Source organism: Paramisgurnus dabryanus, chromosome 13 (assembly GCF_030506205.2).
Source record: "Paramisgurnus dabryanus chromosome 13, PD_genome_1.1, whole genome shotgun sequence".
NCBI lineage: Eukaryota > Metazoa > Chordata > Actinopteri > Cypriniformes > Cobitidae > Paramisgurnus > Paramisgurnus dabryanus.
This window is the reverse complement of record NC_133349.1, coordinates 23,368,912-23,389,373: the sequence shown is the minus strand read 5'-3', so window position 1 is coordinate 23,389,373 and position 20,462 is coordinate 23,368,912. Positions and strand designations below refer to the sequence as shown.

At 37.8% G+C, this 20,462-nt stretch overlaps 2 protein-coding genes across 3 annotated transcripts in view; one reads left to right on the top strand and one right to left on the bottom strand.

Moving 5' to 3' along the window:
- chn2 (chimerin 2) overlaps window positions 1-15,189 on the top strand; it is a 41,291-nt gene extending 26,102 nt beyond the window's left edge. For both annotated transcript variants that reach the window (XM_065246028.2, XM_065246029.2), the window contains 7 exons: window positions 3,286-3,372; window positions 6,988-7,072; window positions 9,901-10,074; window positions 10,575-10,652; window positions 13,146-13,283; window positions 13,638-13,743; window positions 14,000-15,189. In XM_065246028.2, coding sequence (XP_065102100.1) covers window positions 3,286-3,372; window positions 6,988-7,072; window positions 9,901-10,074; window positions 10,575-10,652; window positions 13,146-13,283; window positions 13,638-13,743; window positions 14,000-14,171 — 840 coding nt within the window. In that variant the 3' untranslated portion in view covers window positions 14,172-15,189. The remainder of the gene's footprint in view (window positions 1-3,285; window positions 3,373-6,987; window positions 7,073-9,900; window positions 10,075-10,574; window positions 10,653-13,145; window positions 13,284-13,637; window positions 13,744-13,999) is intronic.
- A 2,159-nt stretch (window positions 15,190-17,348) lies between these two features.
- Window positions 17,349-20,127, bottom strand: fkbp14 (FKBP prolyl isomerase 14). Its single transcript, XM_065261328.2, has 4 exons — window positions 19,764-20,127; window positions 19,440-19,591; window positions 19,214-19,341; window positions 17,349-19,119 (listed from the first exon to the last, which is right to left on the bottom strand). Exons 1-4 carry the CDS (start codon window positions 19,958-19,960, stop codon window positions 18,961-18,963), a joined length of 636 nt encoding a protein of 211 aa, XP_065117400.1. The 5' UTR covers window positions 19,961-20,127; the 3' UTR covers window positions 17,349-18,960.
- Between the last annotated feature and the right edge of the window lie 335 nt (window positions 20,128-20,462).

The following is a 20,462-nucleotide window of genomic DNA, read 5'->3' as shown; positions in this document are numbered from 1 at the left end:
TTTTACACAGAACTAAGACATCAAGGAAAAAATAAATAAATATGAAAGAAAGAACCCATAACAAAACAAATAGTACATTTGAGGATGCATACGAAGACAAATTCATTTTATAGACAGGTTATGCTTAAGCTGCATACAAATACGTATATGTTGTAGAGTCACTTAATTCTATCAAAATATATTGAAATAAAATATCTACTAGCCTTATGATTAATGTGTGCATCATAACAAGAAAAATAAATTGCATTAACCTGACTATTGTCAGCTGTCTAATAAAACTTTAGGTAATGCATTAAACAGATTCTATTGACTTTTAATTGGCAGTTGGGTGTTGGCTAATTATACGTTTTTTATAGCACAGATTAAACAAAACAATTACAAATGAATGTTTTTTATGTGCATCTGGTATAAATAAGTACTTTGCATGAATCTAGAAATTGGTGTTATGTCTTCAGCCACCCAGTGCCATAGATTTCAGCACCATCATTGAAAAACCCATATTAGTGAACTGCTGGGTAAACAAATGTGTTTTGGTATCATCTGCTTTCTGCCCCCGGCAGGCAGCTGCGTTACTTTGGTTAGCTCAGCGGTGGTAAAACCACACGGGCAGTTTCTTAGCAATGGCAAATATTTTCAAACACAACCTTGACAGGTTCTTATTAATCCGTCCCTCACTTTTCTGAGGAATCAGGTTTATGACGTCACAGAATGCGGCATGTCTTGAAACTTTGGGCTGTATCAATCTTGCCTTTCTTCCTTTTCAACATTCTTCAACATTATTATCTCTTTAATTGCCATCTCATCATTTTGATATAATAATGCAAATGGCTTGGCCACCCATTCTTGTCCTTACGGATGTCTAAGCAGAAACTCACGCAGTGTCGCTAAAGTCGGCTAAGTCCTCCTGCTGAGCGGGGTCATGGCCCCACAGCCTTTAAAAATTGGGTCTTTATCTAAACAAGAAGGCAAGCGATTTAGGCACTGTGGGTTAATCGCGTATTTTAGGATTATGGCTGGAATCTGACTCAATCCTGAGCAGATTGTTGATTTAAGGTGTTGAATAAAGTGTGATTATCAGAAATGAATGCATAGAGCAGTAATTCTCAAAGTGTGGTCCGCGGACCACTAGTGGTCCGCCAAACCCCCCTAGTGGTCCGCCAAAAGATGACCTAAATTAGGCAAGTGTTTATACCAGGGCTATTCAATTGGCGGCCCGCGGGTCAGACCCGGCCCCCAAGGTAATTTTGATCCGTCCCTTTATGTAGTCTGTAAAAAAAGACATCTCTAGAATAAATTTAGAAAGTTAGACAACGGGCCCTACAGTTACGAGTTGATGCGCGTGCGTCTGTTTCATACAGCATGAGCTGCAGAGCGCGAGTCACGTGACTGGTGCGAGCAGCTGTGTCACGTGTTTATATGCGCGCTTTGGTCCACAAGTTCAACGCGATCGCCTCCCCCGCTCGCGCCCGCGTCTCAAGACGCGATAGCCGACTGTGGTGAGTTAAGACAGTGGTTTTCAAACTGGGGGCCGGGGCCCCCAGGGGGGCCGCGAGATGGTGCCAGGGGGGCCCCAGTTTTATGACATTTTATGAAATACATTCATTTATAATGAATTCTGTGTAATTAAACCTAAAAAAATAAGGTTACTAACCAAAAGCACTACTTTTTTTGTATAATTTAATGTTTTTTTTTATCAAAATGTTGAGTTTAAGAACAGTTTTTTGTCACAAATTTTCTTTGGGGGGCCGCGAAGGAATGCACGTACACAAGGGGGGCCGCGCACTGAAAAAGTTTGGGAACCACTGAGTTAAGAGACCGGACTCTATGGCTGTTTTAACTTTATTTGTTGTATTTCCAGCTTTAAAACACTGCCTTTTCCGACAATTGTTGTCTGATAAGTCTGCTCAATTATGACTTGCTTATCAACAATGACATTTACGTTACATGTCTTAATAAATGAAACTGCCGTTTTTCCAAAATTCAAAGCATCGTTCTCACACAATAATGCAATTTAAACGAGTAACAGTTCATTTGCACCACTGTATGCGTATCGTGCTGACAAACATACACCTGATTTCACTGCTCTTGCGAAATCTAAAAACATATTCTGTCTTATTAGAAGCTAGCCTAATGTTTGCCAATTATTAAGATGGCTGTTGTTGTTGAAATAGGGCTACTGTAATAATTAGCTTTGACAAAAAACTGCATAAAACAATGTTATGTTCCATGTTATAAACTTTTTTGATATGTGCACTGAAGTGCTCTTTGGAATGACATTAAGTGGGACCTAGGCTGTTATAGTATGTTTAATTGCAGTTTGTTTTCACATGTGCAGTTTGTTGTTCATATTAAGCTGCAACTCATTTTACATTTACTTTTTCAAATGAAATAAAATTCATATAATAATTTCTGAACATAGCATTGCATTTGTGTTTAAAAAATTTGTTTTTGACTTAAAACAGTTGCATATTAAACTTAAATTTAGCTTATCCTTCCTATTTTGTGTTTTTTTTGGGGGCGTGTTAGAGTCAGATTCTGTTAGGTGGTCCTCAGAAAAATATTGGAAGATGAAGTGGTCCTTGGGCTGAAAAAGTTTGAGAAACACTGGCATAGAGTATTGAACAGCACAAAGAGAAAAACAGTTTACAACCCCACTGGAAATAAAAAAATAATTTATTTTCTTTTGTGCAAAATAAATCTCTGATGTATCAAGCTTCTTAGCTGTGATCTGTAGGATTAACTGCGTTTAGCGAAGGCCCCTTGCAAGTCTGTCTGGAAGCGCTGTGGTCCATGCATGCGAACGGTCTGGATTCCATTGATCCTACTATAGAAACCTGCTGAGATGTATTTACAAGAATGACAATCATGCTCCCAATGTCTCTCTTCTCCTCTTCCCTCTCTCTCCTTACCCTTCTCTGAATAAGTGCTATTGTATGAGGCACACTCCTGCCCCCAGGCAGCCCACCCACATCCCACCCCCTGCACTGCCTACACAGGGCCATGCTGCCCCCCTCTCATTCGACCCAGACCGCCTTAGCTCCTAAGCTCATCCTCTCGTGCTCCACAACATTGTCATCTTCCTCTACAGGAAAGATGCAGGCCCTCCCGGAACCAAGGGCCCTTGTTGTTGGCACTAAGGGATTAGGGAAGGGCGAGTTAGCGCCTCACAGAGTGAAGCAGAAGGATCGCAAGCACCAGGAGTTGTTGGCTTTAGCTCTGGGGGTAAATCTGGGTGGTAAAGGGGCTCTGCTATGGAAGCCTTTAAAGATTTTGACTTGTTCGCAGATTTCACCATCGCCACTGAGCAGACGCACAACACTTAAGGATGGACCAGAGAAACACTGCCATTACGAGAAGATCCACAACTTTAAAGTGAGTGCTCTTTGCTTACTTGTTTATTACAGGCCTGCTTGTTAGTCAAATCTTTGCCAGAATAAGTTTTAATATTTGTTATTTTATCATGCTGTAAAATGTATAACTTCTACTCCCGGTTTCACAGACAAGGTTTAAGGATAGTCCTAGACTAAGACACATGTTTGAGCTGTCTCTACTGAAAATAACTTGGACTGACAGATCTTAAAATATGCCAGTGCCATTGATTTGTCTTAACATACACACCAGTAATGTCTTTTTCTAAAGCATGTTTATAAAAGATGCTTAAACTTCTAAATTTAACTAAGGCCTAGTCCTGGCTTTAGCTAAGCCTTGTCTATGAAACCAGGTCCGTAGTGTAGAATAGTTAAAGAATAAAGGCCATACATTTTATTTATATTTATTCCGTATTTATCATTATAGTAATGTTTACTTTATATAAATATTTATGTTTATTTGTTTTTGCTGTAGTTCCAGAATTTGCATTGACAATTGTGTTTTCACCAGTATTGTTATTGTCTTTATCAACAATTATATTGTACTATATACATTACGTTATAACAGTTATATTGTATCACTGTTTACCCAGCATTGAGTGAAAAAGGGACGAGCCCAGCAGCTGGTTTACAGTTAACCCAAAAAACATTATATTCGACCCAACAATGGGTTCAAATAACCCAGCATTTTGGGTTGAAACAACCCAGCAGGCTCGCCCCTTTTTGACTCAACGCCAGGTTTAAAATAACCCAGGATTTATTTGATTGTAAAGGGATGTTTAAATGGCTTACTGTATGATAATGTGTTGACAGTTTTTGTGGATGCTCTGTTAGCACATGTGAATCTTGTATCAATAGGCCTGAATCAATCCTGTGAGCATGATTGCCAAGGCTTTTAATCCATTAACAGAGTTATTGATTGAAAGAATTGATCGCACAGATCAATGGCCTCTCACTGAAGCTGCTGAAAAAAAGAGCGAGACTACATCTAAACACACCATTTCCTTATATGAATCCCGTTTGTCTCTTTCAAACACAAAAAGAGAAAACACAGCATGTGTCACCTGGAGGCTTTCTCACTTTTGATTATTTTGCTTCACATTTGTTGTCTCTTGACTTTTATTTAAGTGTTAGAAGCACAAATAACACTGGGCTGTTTTGGGAACTATTTTATATTCGATTAACTAATCCAATCCACAGTTAGCCTAAAGACTTAATAATAAAGGTGCTACAAAGGGTTCTTCACAGCAATGCCATAGAAGAGCCATTTCTGGTTCCCTAAAGAACCATTCAGTCAAAGAACCATTTCTTTTATATCTTTTCATTATCTGAAGAACTTTTTTACTAAAAAGGCGTTTGTTGTTTAAGGGGACATATCATGAAAATCTGAATTTTCCCATTTTTAAATGCTATAATTGGGTCCTCAGTGCGTCTATCAACCTAGAAAATGTGAAAAAGGTCAACCCAGTAACTTAGTTTTGGTAAACCATTTTCTGCAAGCATGTAAAAAAATAGGTAATTGAAATTTGGCTCCCCCTGTGATGTCAGAAGGGGATAATACCAAGGCACTGCCATTTAGTGCAGAGATCAGCTCATTTGCATTTTACTGGACACACCCAAAAACGACACCTTTTTGCTCACACCTACAAAGTGGCAATTTTAACATGATATAATAAATTATCTAGATGGTATTTTCAGCTAGAACTTTACATATGTACCCAAAGATTTATTTGACATCTTAAAGTCTTGTGAAATGTCCCCTTTAACGGTTCTTCTTGAAACCATTCAGCCAAAAATGGTTATTCCATGGCATCGCAAAGCAACTTTATTTTTTTAAGAGTGTAGCAGAAAAGAAGACAGTTCATCAGATGTCAAGGTTTGAAACTATTATCAATCATTTTGGTTAGCCAGATTTTGGTTTCACCTCTGGAAGTTGACAATCAACATTCTTTCAGTACTATTTGCTGAAAAGGAAAATGATTTTAGACTTTACAAAGTAAAGTACCTAATACTCTAAGAGCTTGTTTACACCTGGTATTGAGATGTGTTTTGGTCGAACGCATCACAAGTGGACGACGCTAAATACAGGTGTAATCGGGGTGTGAAACGTTTTGAGTTCGTCCACTTCCGACCACATTCAGAGGTAGTTGACCGAATTGCGTTTGTGGTGTAAACGCACATTTTTGTGTTCGAGCTAGGGCTGTGCAAAAAATCGCCTGTGATTCTCATGCATGTTTCATCAGTAAAGCCGGTTCTGTGATTAGTATTAAATTGCCATCAGCTGCTTTCAGATGGAGCGCCATTTACTATACAGAGCTGTATTTCACAGAGAAAAAACGGGTTCATAATCGAGGAAAATCGACTCCGATAATCTATGCGATTTTGCCTAGCTTCTCTGTGAACTACGGGTCTGTGTAATAAATGCCGCTCCATCTGAAAGCAGGTGATGGCGATTTACTTCTAATCACAGAACCGACTTTACTGATGAAACATGGATGAGAATCGCAGGCAATTTTTTGCAAAACCCTAGTACGAGGAGCCACAAAAGGCATCTTACTATCTTATGTGTAATGTACCGAGCACAATGTTTTTACATGACTTCTACCACAAACCCACAGTGTTCAATGCGATCTAGGCTTTCATTGATCAAAATAAAGTGGGCTCTTTGATTTTTATTTCATTTTGCGAGTGTGTGATAGTTGCATAAGCTTATTTCATCGATTGCTCTGAAATATCAGAGAAAGCTCTTACATATACAAGTGGTTAAAAGTGGACAAAAGAGACCAGTTCTAAATGTGAACGTGTCTTTCTCATCCACTTGTGAAATCCTATCAACCAAAAACGCTCCTAACATTTGTTCCTCACGACAATACATGCAATCACAAAGAGCATCCCTCACATTTTCTTTGGACACAGATAAAGAGGATTCTCATTATAATCATTACATACTCCGGGGATTTGTTTTAAAACCCATACTTTGTGTCTTTTACGTCTGTCTTTGTGCAGTGTTTTGACTAAGGGCGTGCATGGGAACATGTTTTGTGTGTGACTTTCAGCAGCCCTGGTAACAAATGCCAGACACATTATTTTCCTCAGCAATCCTGTAATCTGACTCACGTGTATTATAATAAAACAGGGCTTTGTCTCCACAGGGGTCCACCCTATTTATACACCCCACAGACTTGATTATTTCTTCAGACGTATGGCTGGCGGCAGCATTGTGATGTTTCGCCTGTCATCAAACTGACCTCTTGAGTGTTTGGTTACCATCTCAGGGTCTGACAAAGACAGATTGACTCATTGCTGTCTGCTATATCATTTGATTCAATACACTTAATCTATTTAAGCATTGTCTCTTACCATCCCTGTCGAAAAAAAAAAGAAAATTAGTGGAATAATAATGAAAGCGAATGATCTTCATACATACTTCGAGTGGCTCACCCTGTTTGTTGTCATTTGTACTATAAGACACTCCAGAAATGTTGTCACTCATTTTCTGCAGAAATTTAGTGTGCTTTAGCTAGAAATGAAAACAGAGAGATGAATGAAATCAGGTGTGCAATTGTTGTGTAAATGTATGCGTTTGACACACAATCTGACTGCCTTGTCTTTGATTTAGGTGCACACTTTCAGAGGGCCACACTGGTGTGAATACTGTGCTAACTTCATGTGGGGTCTCATCGCCCAGGGCGTGCGTTGTTCAGGTAAGCCTTCACCAAAACCCGTCCCGCAATAATGAAATGTCCATCACCAGCCATTAATATTAGTGTTAAATTACAATATCTGATCGCTCAGGATCCAGATCATTGCGGTTGCTGTGCAGGTACCTGTAGTTTTTCCAAAATGTCGTGGCAACCTGAGGCTAAATACTGAAAGTGAGACCTGAGACAATAGGGTTTTAACTAGCTGTGGGTATTTAACATTCCTTAAAGACACCTGGTATAAACCAGTTGAGTGCCTTCTCTCATGAGTGTTGACTATTTATAGTGGCATACACTGTGTACACTATAGAGTATTGTGAGAGTGGCACACCCAGGTAAACCAGGACAATCTTTTTGTATAAGTGGAGAGTAAAATCTGTCTGGACTTTACATCAGACACATAAATAGATACACACAGTCATTTAATCCCATCAACAGAAGATTGGGCTGTGCTTGTGTACTTGTGTCTTCTGAATAGCTGTTCCTGTTTATTAATGGTTACGTAGCAGTGACGCAGATTCATTGCGTCACTAAACAGTTTGCCTTAGCTTTTCGTAGAAAAAATCTTTACACAGAGCAGACAACCCCGGGCCGGATCCGCACCAAAGTCAGCAGCTCCGGTGTAGATCTGGCCCGGAGTCGTCTGCTAAAACATAATTCATCTTAATTCATCTTTTTTCAAAAAAATTAATTTTGGTAAGGGATTATAGGTTTTGATTTAAATACCAACCTTATTTAATCCATAACCGTCTTTAATACAGGATGTTCATTTTGCAAATGCACCTCTTCATAGTTACAAGTTTGGTCTCACATTGACATGGCGTTAGTTTGACGTTTCTCTTTAAAAAAAAAAAAAAAACACGATCCAAGCTCAATATAGTCACAAGACTGTATTGTTGGTTTTTCACACTGTAAAGGGCCTCATCCATTTGGGCCATTATTAAAGCCTTTTCTTTTCACACACAGGGGCCTCTCTTATTTCACACGGGCCCCTGGGCGAGCCGCTGTCATCAGACACAGAGAAATAGAGCAGGGTTGAATGTGTCCCCAGGCACACATGCAGGCACACTGAGTGTTTTTCTTTTAGTATAGGAGCGGCTCTTAAAGTGACAGGGAATGTAATTAATGGCATTGCTGAAGATGATGAACAGTGAGACGGCATGCGTATGCTACCGGAGACAGACAGACGGACAGACCACCATGGTTTACATTCCACTGCATATGTATACAGTCCCCGTATAACATCAGAGAGAGGGAAGGTCTCGGAAATGACTTGCACGAACAGGCTGACATAAACGCAGCACATTTTTCACACATTTGCTGCGTGGAAAAGTTAATGCAGAATATGATAATAAAAGTAGCTCAAATAAATAAACATGCATATTTGCAAAAGTTTTTACAAGAAGATTTTTGCATCGGTTGAGTGCTGTTTGCACTGTAAAAAGTGAAAAGTTGTATCAACTTAAAGGGACACTTCACTTTGAAAATAGGCCAATTTTCCAGCTCCCCTAGACTGAAACTTTGCATGGGACTATTTTCGGAGACTGTGTAATATCATTGCGCCTGCTGCGGCCATGTTATGGCAGCAAAGTCCTTGATTATTTCGTCAAAATGAGAGTATAGTTCCTAGCCATATCTGCCTAGAAAATCACAACTTTTAATTTTCTGTCGGCCTTAGTACACGATGTAACTACAGAAGAGTCAAGTTTTAAATGGGAAAAATATCGAAACTTTGGTTATTTTTGAGTGCGATGCTAATGGTCTAATCAGATTCAATGGATTGTGCTAAGCTATGCTAAAAGTGCTAGCGCCAGACCCGAAGCTCGGCTGAATGGATTCCAAAATGGTAAAAATCAAATGTTATACTCTAGGGGAGCTGGAAATTGAGCATATTTTCAGAAAAGTGGAGTGACCCTATAACCCTTTAACTCAGGAGTGGGGAACCCTGGGTCCTGGAGGGCCACTGTCTGGTTTAGTTCCAACCCTAATCAAACACACCTGAAAAATCAAATTAAAGTCTTCAGGACTACTTCGAAATTAATTTCAGGTGTGTTTGATTAGGGTTGGAACTAAACTACGCAGGACAGTGGCCCTCCAGGACCAGGGTTCCCCACCCCTGCTTTAACTGGTGCAGCCCTTTTTGAGTGGGGTGTGGTCAAAACTTAATCTAAACCTTCAAATTAATATAATTCTGGCATTTTTTGGTCTAGAAGCCTTTAACGTTGCCCAAGCTCATACTAAGTATTAGCAAGCACCATTAATAAGGAAAAACAAATATACTGGCAAAAGTGGGAAAATGTGAACTTTGTTAATGACAGACATTCCTTGCAGGCTTCCTTATAATTTAAAGTAACTAAATATGCGTAAAAACAAATGTTGACGCATAAATTCAGTCTTGACTTTGGGTGTTTAGGGTCAATACAGCAGTTTCAACAGAAAATCTATCCATCACACATTTGACAGAAGACTTAGCAGTGCTTGCTGGTAGCGCGCAAGGTGGAATATACACCTGCATGTACTCTACCCGCTGGCAAACACACCCAGAAACATTTGACGTGATTGACAGACATTGTTAGAATGACATAACCAGAATGTGACGTATTCCCAGGGTAATGTGCACAACAGAGCCAAAATGTTCAGAACACAGAAGACTGCAACATATTTTACCACCCAGCTAGACTGGGGCTCACCTGTCATTGCATGTAAACTGAAGACACAAGCTCGAATAGACCCTTAGACACACACATGCTTTAGTTCTCCAGTTTCTCCGTCTCTGTCTTTTTGGCAATGTGGCCTTGCTGTCCTGACCTGTTGACCTGTGACTCTTGCAGACTGTGGGTTGAATGTGCACAAACAGTGCTCCAAACTGGTGCCCAGCGACTGTCAGCCAGACCTACGCAGAATCAAGAAGGTCTTCAGCTGTGACCTCACCACGCTGGTCAAAGCCCACAACACTACGCGGCCGATGGTTCTGGACATGTGCATCAAAGAGATCGAGCACAGAGGTACGGATCACTTCTGAAATATTGTACTATAAATAGGTTGGTGATTGTTTAGAGCATTGCATGAGGAGGAGATCCCAGCCTTGGACCTTCTCTACACCACCTGTGGCCTTCAGCAAAGCACTTAATCAGCTGTCTGACTCCTTCCCCTGACATACAGTATATGCAAAAAGAAGAACCTTTAGATGCCTATCCTTGAGAGAATTAAGAAACTCTTTATGGACACAATTAAACTGAGAACTTTGTTCCTGTAGTCTAAATGTTGAAACCCAGGGAACACAAGTACTGATAAAATGTATACCTTGAATGCACTGTCAAATGCATGAATAAAAACTATTCTAAGCATAAATTTTTTTCATTGAACATTAAGTTAATATACAGTAGATTAGACAACTATTATTTAGCTTACTACAGTATGTTTCTCTTTTGAATATTTATGTTTTCTTTTGGCTTTGCTGAAAATTTCAAATACTGCAAATGTGTGTACCCACTGCTTTTTTCAGGGTTAAAATCAGAGGGTCTCTACAGAGTGTCTGGCTTTACAGAACACATAGAAGATGTCAGGCTTGCGTTTGATAGAGGTACGTATGAAAGTGCAAAAAATGTCAATGAAAGTAGGCCTATTATCAATATAGAAATAAAGAGAAACATGCCTTATAATCCACCCAAATGTTTGGCTAAAGGTTTTTCAAAGATTTGCAGTTTTGCATATGAACTTTTACATATGATCTGCGCTGGTGTTGTAGTCCAGACAACTAAACCAAGACTAAAGTAGTATAATCCCGTATTAGTAGTATCTGGGGACCTCGTGTGATTTAGAAATTAACCCCCTACATCTGATTGTTGTGTGGCCCTTTCTGGGATGGGATAAGCAAAACCTGTGATTTAACTCAAATTTACTGGCTTATCTCCTGGATTTGATGTGGAGGCTTTGCGTAACACTGTGTCCTACACACGCAACGCTGCAACACGCTGTAAAAGGTACCTTGTCCTAATCAGCCGTGTTGCAATGCCGCATGAAGCGTCAGTTTGGAAACAGTCCTGTGATGTTGCGGCTGACAACTCCGCCTGTACAGAGATCTCATATAATAAAAGTTCTGCACATTCTGAATGTTAATAATCAAACATGGACGAGGAGAGATTAAACTTTTAAAATCAGAAATATATAACAAAACCCTCCCAAGTAGGAAAGCCATGAGAAGCGTAAGGATGCGTCTCTCTACAGTATGTGTGTGCGCTGTGCTCCTTAGCTGCTGAAACAAAGAAATCTGAAATAAATAAAGCGTACAGCCTTAAAATAAATGATATACAATACATTACAGAGATGTTAATTCGCACAGGACTCATATTATCACAGGACCTTGGTGTTCGGGCGAAATATGATCATGGTCATTTGCGGGGGAATTTTTACTTTACAAATTACAGACATGGCAGATTAGCACAAAAGATCACAGACAACCTCTGCAATTATTACAAATCACTAGAGGTCATCAGGTAATACTAACCCCGTGCGAATAGGGCTTTTGACAAGACCAAGATTAGCATTCCTAAAGCCCGGATTTTTGCACTCCTATAAGATCGTTACCTTATCACACTGTGCGACATGGTTCATTTTAACTTGGTACGACAAGCATGTAGACTGTACGATGATGACACTTAAGCTTAGACGGCTGCAATACACCTTAGCGCAACGTCACCAGTATGCGTTAGTGGTAAACAACAAGTACTTGTACGCAGGTCGTAGCAGCAAACGCACTGTGCGATGATCATGCTGAATTTCTGACATTGTCGGAAAAATATTGTATAAATGTTTGGTCGCAAGACCAGAAAATGGCCGTCGTTGAACCTCTCTCACTATCACAGAAATCGACATCACAATGGGTTTTAATTTCAGTACTCCTTAAGGCCATATTTTTTACATATACGTGAACATATACGCATGGTCGTACGCACAGCTTTGCAAAGCGTAATTTATCCGAATTGTATGTGGAGCAGACGTTCAACGCATTCGCATTGCGACAAAAATGCAATGCCTCTCCTAGGCTACATTCTCCTGTACGCGCATGCGAGACCTACCCGTACAATGTATGCAGGGTTTCAAAATCCGGCGGTACACATACAGTACGCTCTCACTCTTCTGATGGGGAAAATTGCGTCACACTCACTTTAGGCGGACCCTCGCGTACGCATAAAAATGAACCATACTTTGATCCACACAACCCTAACCTTAAAGTCATAAAGAAATAAAAAAATTCTGAAAAAATACACCTATATCTATCTGATCTGATAAGAATATTATGAGATTAGTATATTAAATATAACATTTTGAATAAGAGAAAAATAAATGAAACTTGTAAAATATAAAACTAAAACCACCAGTAAGTTGGCGACAAATCACTTATTGAGTGATTCACAGAATCGTTTATTCAACGATTCGTTTTTATATAGTAATGAAACACTGTGGATATGTGTGGAACAATTCTCATCCCCAAAATAGACCAAACTTTAACATTGTGTCTCAAATGTAAATCTTTTTTTTGTACGATCTCTAAGATTTCATATAAATAATTTTTGCTATCGTATCTTGAATTTTGTTTGCATTTGTATTCATTTTGGTGACATTTTTGACACTATCCCTTATTGATTTATGATCTGGCACATAACAAAACAAATAAATGTAGAAATTAGCTAACCTACTGTCTGCATTTAAAGTTTTACTTGTAATCAGCTGAATCATGTTAACATATAATCAGACAATGCACCGCCAATTTTAGTGATATTACTGCAGCTGTGTTCTTGAGTCCTCTTAGACAAGACCGACCCAATAAAAAAAGGTCTCGAGCTTGGTTTTAAGGTCAAGACCGGTCTCGAGTATACTACAACACTAGTCAGCACCTTTGCTTATACTAAGTACTTTATTAAACTTATGATAGTCACTAATGTCACTATTTTCCATCAACATTCGGCTTGATGGAAAAAGCCCAGGGCTTTTCTAGCCAAAACAAACAAAACATTCTTGGTATGGTGATTATCTGTTAGCCTACTCATAACAAATGACTAATTCTCTTTTGCAGATGGTGAGAAAGCAGACATCAGTGCCAATATCTACCCAGACATTAACATTATTGCTGGAGCTCTCAAGCTTTATCTGCGAGACCTTCCCATCCCAGTCATCACATACAACGTTTACTCCAAATTCATACTAGGAGCCCGTAAGACAAACCTGATCTTATAATACTGCATATGTTGCAATGCTTTTAAACATATATGTATATATATATATATATATATATATATATATATATATATATATATATATATATATGAAAGAAAAACTAAATAGAGTTTATATGTCACAGGATATGATATATATATATATATATATATATATATATATATATATATATATATATATATATATATATATATATATACATATATATACACAAATACACTCTTCTTTATACATTACTGTACATATAAAAAATTTTATACAGGGTCTTAATGTATTAAAACATGAAGGAAAAAGGCAAAGCTTTTTCTAAACAATATATTTTCTTTGTCAGAAATAACAGATCCTGACTCCAGACTAGAGGCAATACATGATGGCCTTCTTCAGCTTCCCCCTGCCCACTATGAGACCCTGCGGTATGTGATGACACACCTGAAGAGGTAAATAATGAATTTCCTGCCCCCATACTAGTTTAATTCCTGTCATCCTGCCATATCAAACTTCTAATACTGATTTAAAGGAAACCCAATACAGCACTTTAGTTCATGGCACTGTAGGAACAAGAAAACCTAAACGGTGATCCTCGAGGATTAGTGCTTTAACTTGTCAAGCCAGCTCTGTCACATTTTCCAATCTGTGGAAATGACATCAGCACATGTTTATTATATTGTCTATGGTTTGTTTTATGTTTGTCAGGGTCACCATGCATGAGAAGGATAATTACATGAATGCAGAAAACCTAGGAATTGTTTTTGGACCGACGCTCATGCGGCCACCGGACCAGAACACTCTCACGACTCTCAATGACATGAGATACCAGAAACTCATCGTTCAGCTCTTGATAGAGCATGAGGATATTTTGTTTTAACATGTTTGATGGAGGAAATCTGCGTTGTGGGGACCGAACACAGAAACGAATTCATTTCGCTAATCCACTTTATAAACCCTGTTCATTTTACAATGCAGCCTGCGGCAAATGTAAAGATATTATATGTTTATATGTTTTCTCATCATGTCTGTAATAAGACTTTGACACATTTCACTCAATGTGTTTTCCACTAATGGTACAGTATGAACAAATGCTGTTACACAAAATTTTGTTCAACATTCATTCTGAATAGAGGCATTATTAAACAGATTCGTGGTTTTTTTTTATTAATTAATTCATAGTACAGCAAGACACGTACTCTTCTCATTGATGCCAAATATTTATGCATCCCAAACAGCAGACAACTTCGGTCTGGATCCGCACTGGAGCTACTGACTTCGGTGCTGATCTGGTGCGGATCCGGCGCAAAGTTGTATGCTGTCTGGGATTGACCTAAATGCTCTCCATGATCAAGAGCATAGCATTGTGAAAATGACATATTGTCAAGTAATTCAATGTAAAAAAAAATCTATTTTTTGGGGGGGTTGTGATGTTGTTAAATGTATAATGTGTGCTATAATGACCAGACAATGAAGATCTCATGTAAAGCACTTTTTAATTTTACAAAGAGTGTAAATAGTCATCATATTTTTGTTCAGTCTGCGTGAATAATGCTGTATTTAACCCTGAAAACAATGGCCTGGTTTACATAAACACTCAACAAAATAGTTTTGTCAGCATTATTTAGTGGACATTTAGCTCTCCTCCCATTTAAAGAATGAGACTAAACTAAATTGCATGGATCCATGGACAGCAGGGCCTATAGGCTAGAAGCGAGATCATTTCCTATGAAAACAATGCTCAAGGGTACCATTGTCTTGGTTTAGTTGTTTTAAGTTGTTTATTTGATTTAAGACTTTTCAACAGTTTTGTTTTTAGGATGTTTTCTGTGACAAATGTAATTATGGTTGTAATTTATCAAAAGCTGATTTATTAAATTATGTAAATCTGTTAACTATTTTAATGTGTGCAATTAATTTGTGGCACACACATCACTTGATTCATGATTACTGACAGCACTCATAAACTTCTGAAAGCAGCGCTGTTATCATTGCTTTTTACATTTTGTTTACATAATATGTTAAATATGCTGTTGTTATTATTTCTGCTCTGGTTCACACACTCTACCTTGGTCAGCTGGTTAGGCGTTGGCTAAGGTTGGTTTCTACGTACTAAATTTAGGGGTGTGAATGGCAACATTGTTTTAGTATCAAGACAGCTGAGCTGGTATTTTATTTTACCGCAGCACAGGTAAAGTAAGGTAACTGCAGGTGCAACAGTACCTGTCTCAATTGACCAATCACAGAGAGGGAGGGCGTGTCAGCAGCAGGTGAACTATAAATGAATGAAGTCATCACTCACATTGTGTTTTGGACAGAGATGCAGTGCTATGTGATGTGGGCTTAGTTTCAACCACAAAGTTGCTCTACTGTGTGTTTGGAAAGAAACTTAATAGGAGAGTCCCTGACATTCCTGCCTAGGACTGGTGAGTATTTACGAAGGATGTTATGACTTATAAAGAAAACAAACAAATTATCATCATTTAGGAGAATAAACCATTCTTTTATCCCACATGTAGTAACACTTTCATATAACTTTTGGTACATTGTAGTATATTTTAAATTCAATTACTACGCTTAATTAGACTACTGTATAATAATTTAGTAATAGCAAAAGTGAATTAATAAACTTTAGTAATTAGTATATTTTACTAAAACTTAGAATCTACATTAAAAACTTACCATAGTAAAAATAATAAATAAAGTATACGTGCAGTACTATTATTATTTTTCATGTGGGATAGTAAGTGTAACCATGTTTTGCTGAAGTGATTCACATTTGTTTTACCATAGCTTTACTACAAATACATACATTTACTTTTTTTTTTTTTTTTAAGGTAAGTGGTTGCAGTCAATTTATTTAACCTACATTTTTTTCTTTTTTAATGTAGCTTTAATAAATTGATTGCAACCACTTACCTTAAAAAATTGAGTAAATTCAATTAATAATTTTTTTCAGTGTAGATTAAAGTATTACTGTAGCAATGTTATAGTATATTTGTTGCTATTGTTGCGATACAAATTGCTGTAGATATTTTTTTTCCTAATACAGTATATTAAAATTATATCAACTTTATAATATACTGTACATAATTTTATATCATATATTAAAATGTTTAATACATTTTACAGTGCCGGAGATTAACAAGACATAATGGCAGACAAGTTTCCTTGGTGGAAAACCTTAACTGGAAAAAACAAGAATATTCTGAAAGAAGTCCAGCAAGAGTTTGCAAATCCGGACAAAAAATCCGCGAAACAAAGCAGCACTGACAACAAAAACATCAACACGATCGGCGACGAGGCATTCGACGACTCCCAACTGGAGACGGTCATCAATGAACACACATTCCGCAGACTCGTGAAAGTGTCACGATCCGGCCGCTTCAGACAGAAGGACCGAGTGAGGGGCACAATGCCTGAAAACAACTTTTTTGATAGAAACACTGCTGCTGCAAAGTAAAAAAACATGTTATGACAAAACAGGACAAAACTGCAATTCCCTAGCAACAGTCGACTACAGCGCTTCTTTAAATGGAACCCCCGAGCGGCGCGACTCGTTTTGTCGCGTCGTTCGCTTCGAGTGAAGGAAAACATCAATGAAGTTTTTCACTTTAATTTGAGTGACTGACACTGATAGCTGACCTGTTGCATTGTTCCAGTGATCTGGAGCTGGGATTTGTCTCTAAAAATTTGCCTATCTTAGAGACACTGAATGCCTGATGCTTGCACATCTCATCCCACATAAAAATACTGTAGTATACTTTAAATTTTAATATAAGAAAGTATATCATAATTTCTAGATATGGTTTTGAACTATATAGGCTTACAGTATTATTAAATATTAGACTAGGCCTACTGTACATTAAGTTAACAAAGTGTAGTATTAGTAAAGTACACTACAGTTTACTAAATACTAAAGTATACTTCAGCATTTCTACATGTGAGATAAATTGATGAAATATTCGTTTATTGGCCTCTGTAGGCTTACAATGCAGATCAGCACAAGGCCAGGTTGGGATGTTTGCCAGTTAAATTTGTTATTAGTTTTTTTCCCAAAAGGCTTTTATTTATGGCTTCAAAAGGGAGTTTGAATTGTTTAAAGAGGACATATCATGAAAATCTGACTTTTCCATGCCTGTTTAAGTGCTATAATTGGGTCCCCAACATAGAAATGTGAAAAAGATCAACCCAGTAACTTTGTTTTGGTAAACCATTCTCTGCAAGCATGTGAAAAAATAGGTGATTGGAATTTGGCTCCCCTTGTGATGTCAGAGGGGGCGCAGAGAAATGCACCCTACACCATGGCAAATGCCAAATAGTTTGAGAACCACTGTTTGGGCAGAATATATGTATATAAGTTATAGAATATTTAAGTTTTACTCTTTCGGGTCTACTTGAAGGAAGATTTGGTTTTAGTCATTGTACCAGTAAGAAGCTTGTAGTTTTTTAATTACCAGTATAGTCTGGATGAAAATGAAGGACACAGCCAATGTAGTGAGCATGTTTTTATGTAAAGGCTAACATGATACAGAATTTGCCAGTATTGATAATATATTAATTGACAGTGCTCTACATTTGACAATAATTTTCCAGTAATTACAATAGCAGCAGTCATAGGGGAGACCCCAAAACACTGGTTAACCCTAAAAATGTTTATACTGTAGTCCTCCTTTAGTGTTCTAGTGTATATTTTTCACATGAAGTCAATGTAATATCTGACATGATCTTTTTGATCATGTAAGCTGATTGTTTTGTTTTTTTACATTTATTATTCGTACTTCATTTCATTGAGAATAGAAATGGAATTGCAACAGTTTATGTTACTGTGTAATGACATAGTATAAGAATGGAATGTTGTTAAATGTGGATGAGCAGTTGCTGTGGTATGCAAATTATAATACAACATGCCACACCATAATACCATAAAAGACTATGTTTGTCATTATTTAGGTGTGTGATGTGACTGAAAAGTCACTTGACTGCATTTTAACCAAATGCCTCATGTTTCTATGTCATTGCCAAATTTTAAAATAGCTTTTTAATTATTCTCACATGTAGTTTGTAATAGGAGGGCTAGTATAGTATTGACTTATATTTCCTTGTAGAAATGTGTGTTTTTCTTTAAAACATTCAAGTACATAAGATTCATATTCTCTATGATACCAAACTATCCTCGACAGGGAATAAACTAAGAGAAGAGCGCCCTCTAGTAATGCTGATATATATAACACAATTGTCTCATTTATTCACCAGAAAACATGTAAAGACAAATTGACCTAAAATATTGTAAACATTACTACATAGTTCATTTGGCTCTGAAATACGTAACACACAAACAGTAACAAAACTTTTAAAAAATACAGAAATGTTTCAACATATCAGTCAAAAGGCACTTTGGGAGCAAAACATTGCCCTTAAGCAACAAAATGTAATTCACTGCAATTGAAGATCCCTATTTCCTACAAATACTAACAGCCTAAACATACAATATGTACCACCTGAGAAAACCCTTGAATAAATTAAAGACATGATCTGTAGATACAATCTACTGTAACGGTCTCTTGCAATACTGCATTATGTTAAAGGACACGGACAAGGTGTAAATCTCTGAAGGTAAATATTGACAAATCTTTGAAGGTAAACATTGCCGAGGATTGTACAGCTCTTTAAAGTTCATCATGCTTATAAGTGAATTCCCGAGCTGATATATAGCCATCCTTATCTTCATCCTCTTTCTGGAAGATGTCATCAACCATTGCTTCATGGTGGGTGTCGTTGGGAGGGTATCCGTGTCTTTCAAACTCCTTACGCAGGTATTCTTTCACCTGAAACAGTTTTAGGAACAGCACGTTTGTTTAACGCTAATATACAAAGGCGCACAGTTATCAAGACCCATTACTTTTCAACATTTGGACAAACCTCTAATCTGGAAAGTTTCCAGTCATCATTGAGGTCCATTTCCTGAAAAGATTCATGTGACCTAGGCCCATTTCGGATATCCATGATCTCAATTTCGAAGATCAAAGTGCTCTCTGGAGGAATTTTACCTGGGGAAAACACATAGTTACTGTCAATATACTATAGATTGGAGCTGTAACCCTCAATGTGTATCTAATTTATAGATGTTCAAACAACGCAGACACACCTTTGCCCTCTTTGCCATATGCAAGAGCTGGAGGGACAGTTAGTTTCCTCTTTTCCCCAGAACACATGCCTTGAAGACCCTTGTCCCAACCCTGGATCACCTCACGGATGCCCAGTGTGAACCAGACAGGATTTTTGTCTCCATGATGACGGCTGCCAAGTGCATTACATGTACATTAGATACAATCAAAGCTTAGAAACTTAGTATTTATTTTAGCATCAAGAAAACAATGGGATTGTGCATTCATTGTCATTCAGTGCATAAGGGGAACAGGGCAGTTTTGAAGGGTGTATCTGCAGTACATTTACATGCATAACGTGTCACCTGGAATGAAACATCGTCCCATTACTCTCCAGAAATCCCTCGTAGTGAACCAGAAGCATATCCCCGTATTTGGATTTACGATGACAAAGGAAAGGTTTGTATAAGACCTCTATTTTCACCTCAGGCTCTGGAAGTTTTGCTCCATGCACATAAAAGAAGAATGCAGAGAAAACGTATGTCCACAATTCTGGAATCATCTCCAGATATTGAGCGGTTTAATATTTAATGATCTAACTTAATAGTTAATAAACCACAAAAAAACTAAACAACTTTTTTTAACACTCCCGAACTGTCAGCTGTGCAGCAGCGACTACGTGGCAAGCACAATTTCTATAGGCTCATTCCAAGACCCCAAAAATACGGGTTGCCAGATGTGCGTAACAAAAACCGGTAAAATCCCCTAATTCCAATCACCAAAACTTAAAACATGGCAAAGTCTTATTTACAGTTAAGTCACTGTTAATTTTATATATAAAAATCACAGTGTATTAATAGTCATTAATTTAAGCCTGACAGCTACAACACAAAATGTTACCACCTTCAACACGCGGTAATCACAATTCGTCAAAATAACCGCGTACTTGGCAACACAACAATAACGTTTCCCTCACCAAAAATTGCTACCACCCTAAAAACGCAGTCTTTTACTGCAATTGGTCAGGTTTCCGTAAAAACACGCCTGTTTGACAATATCGAATT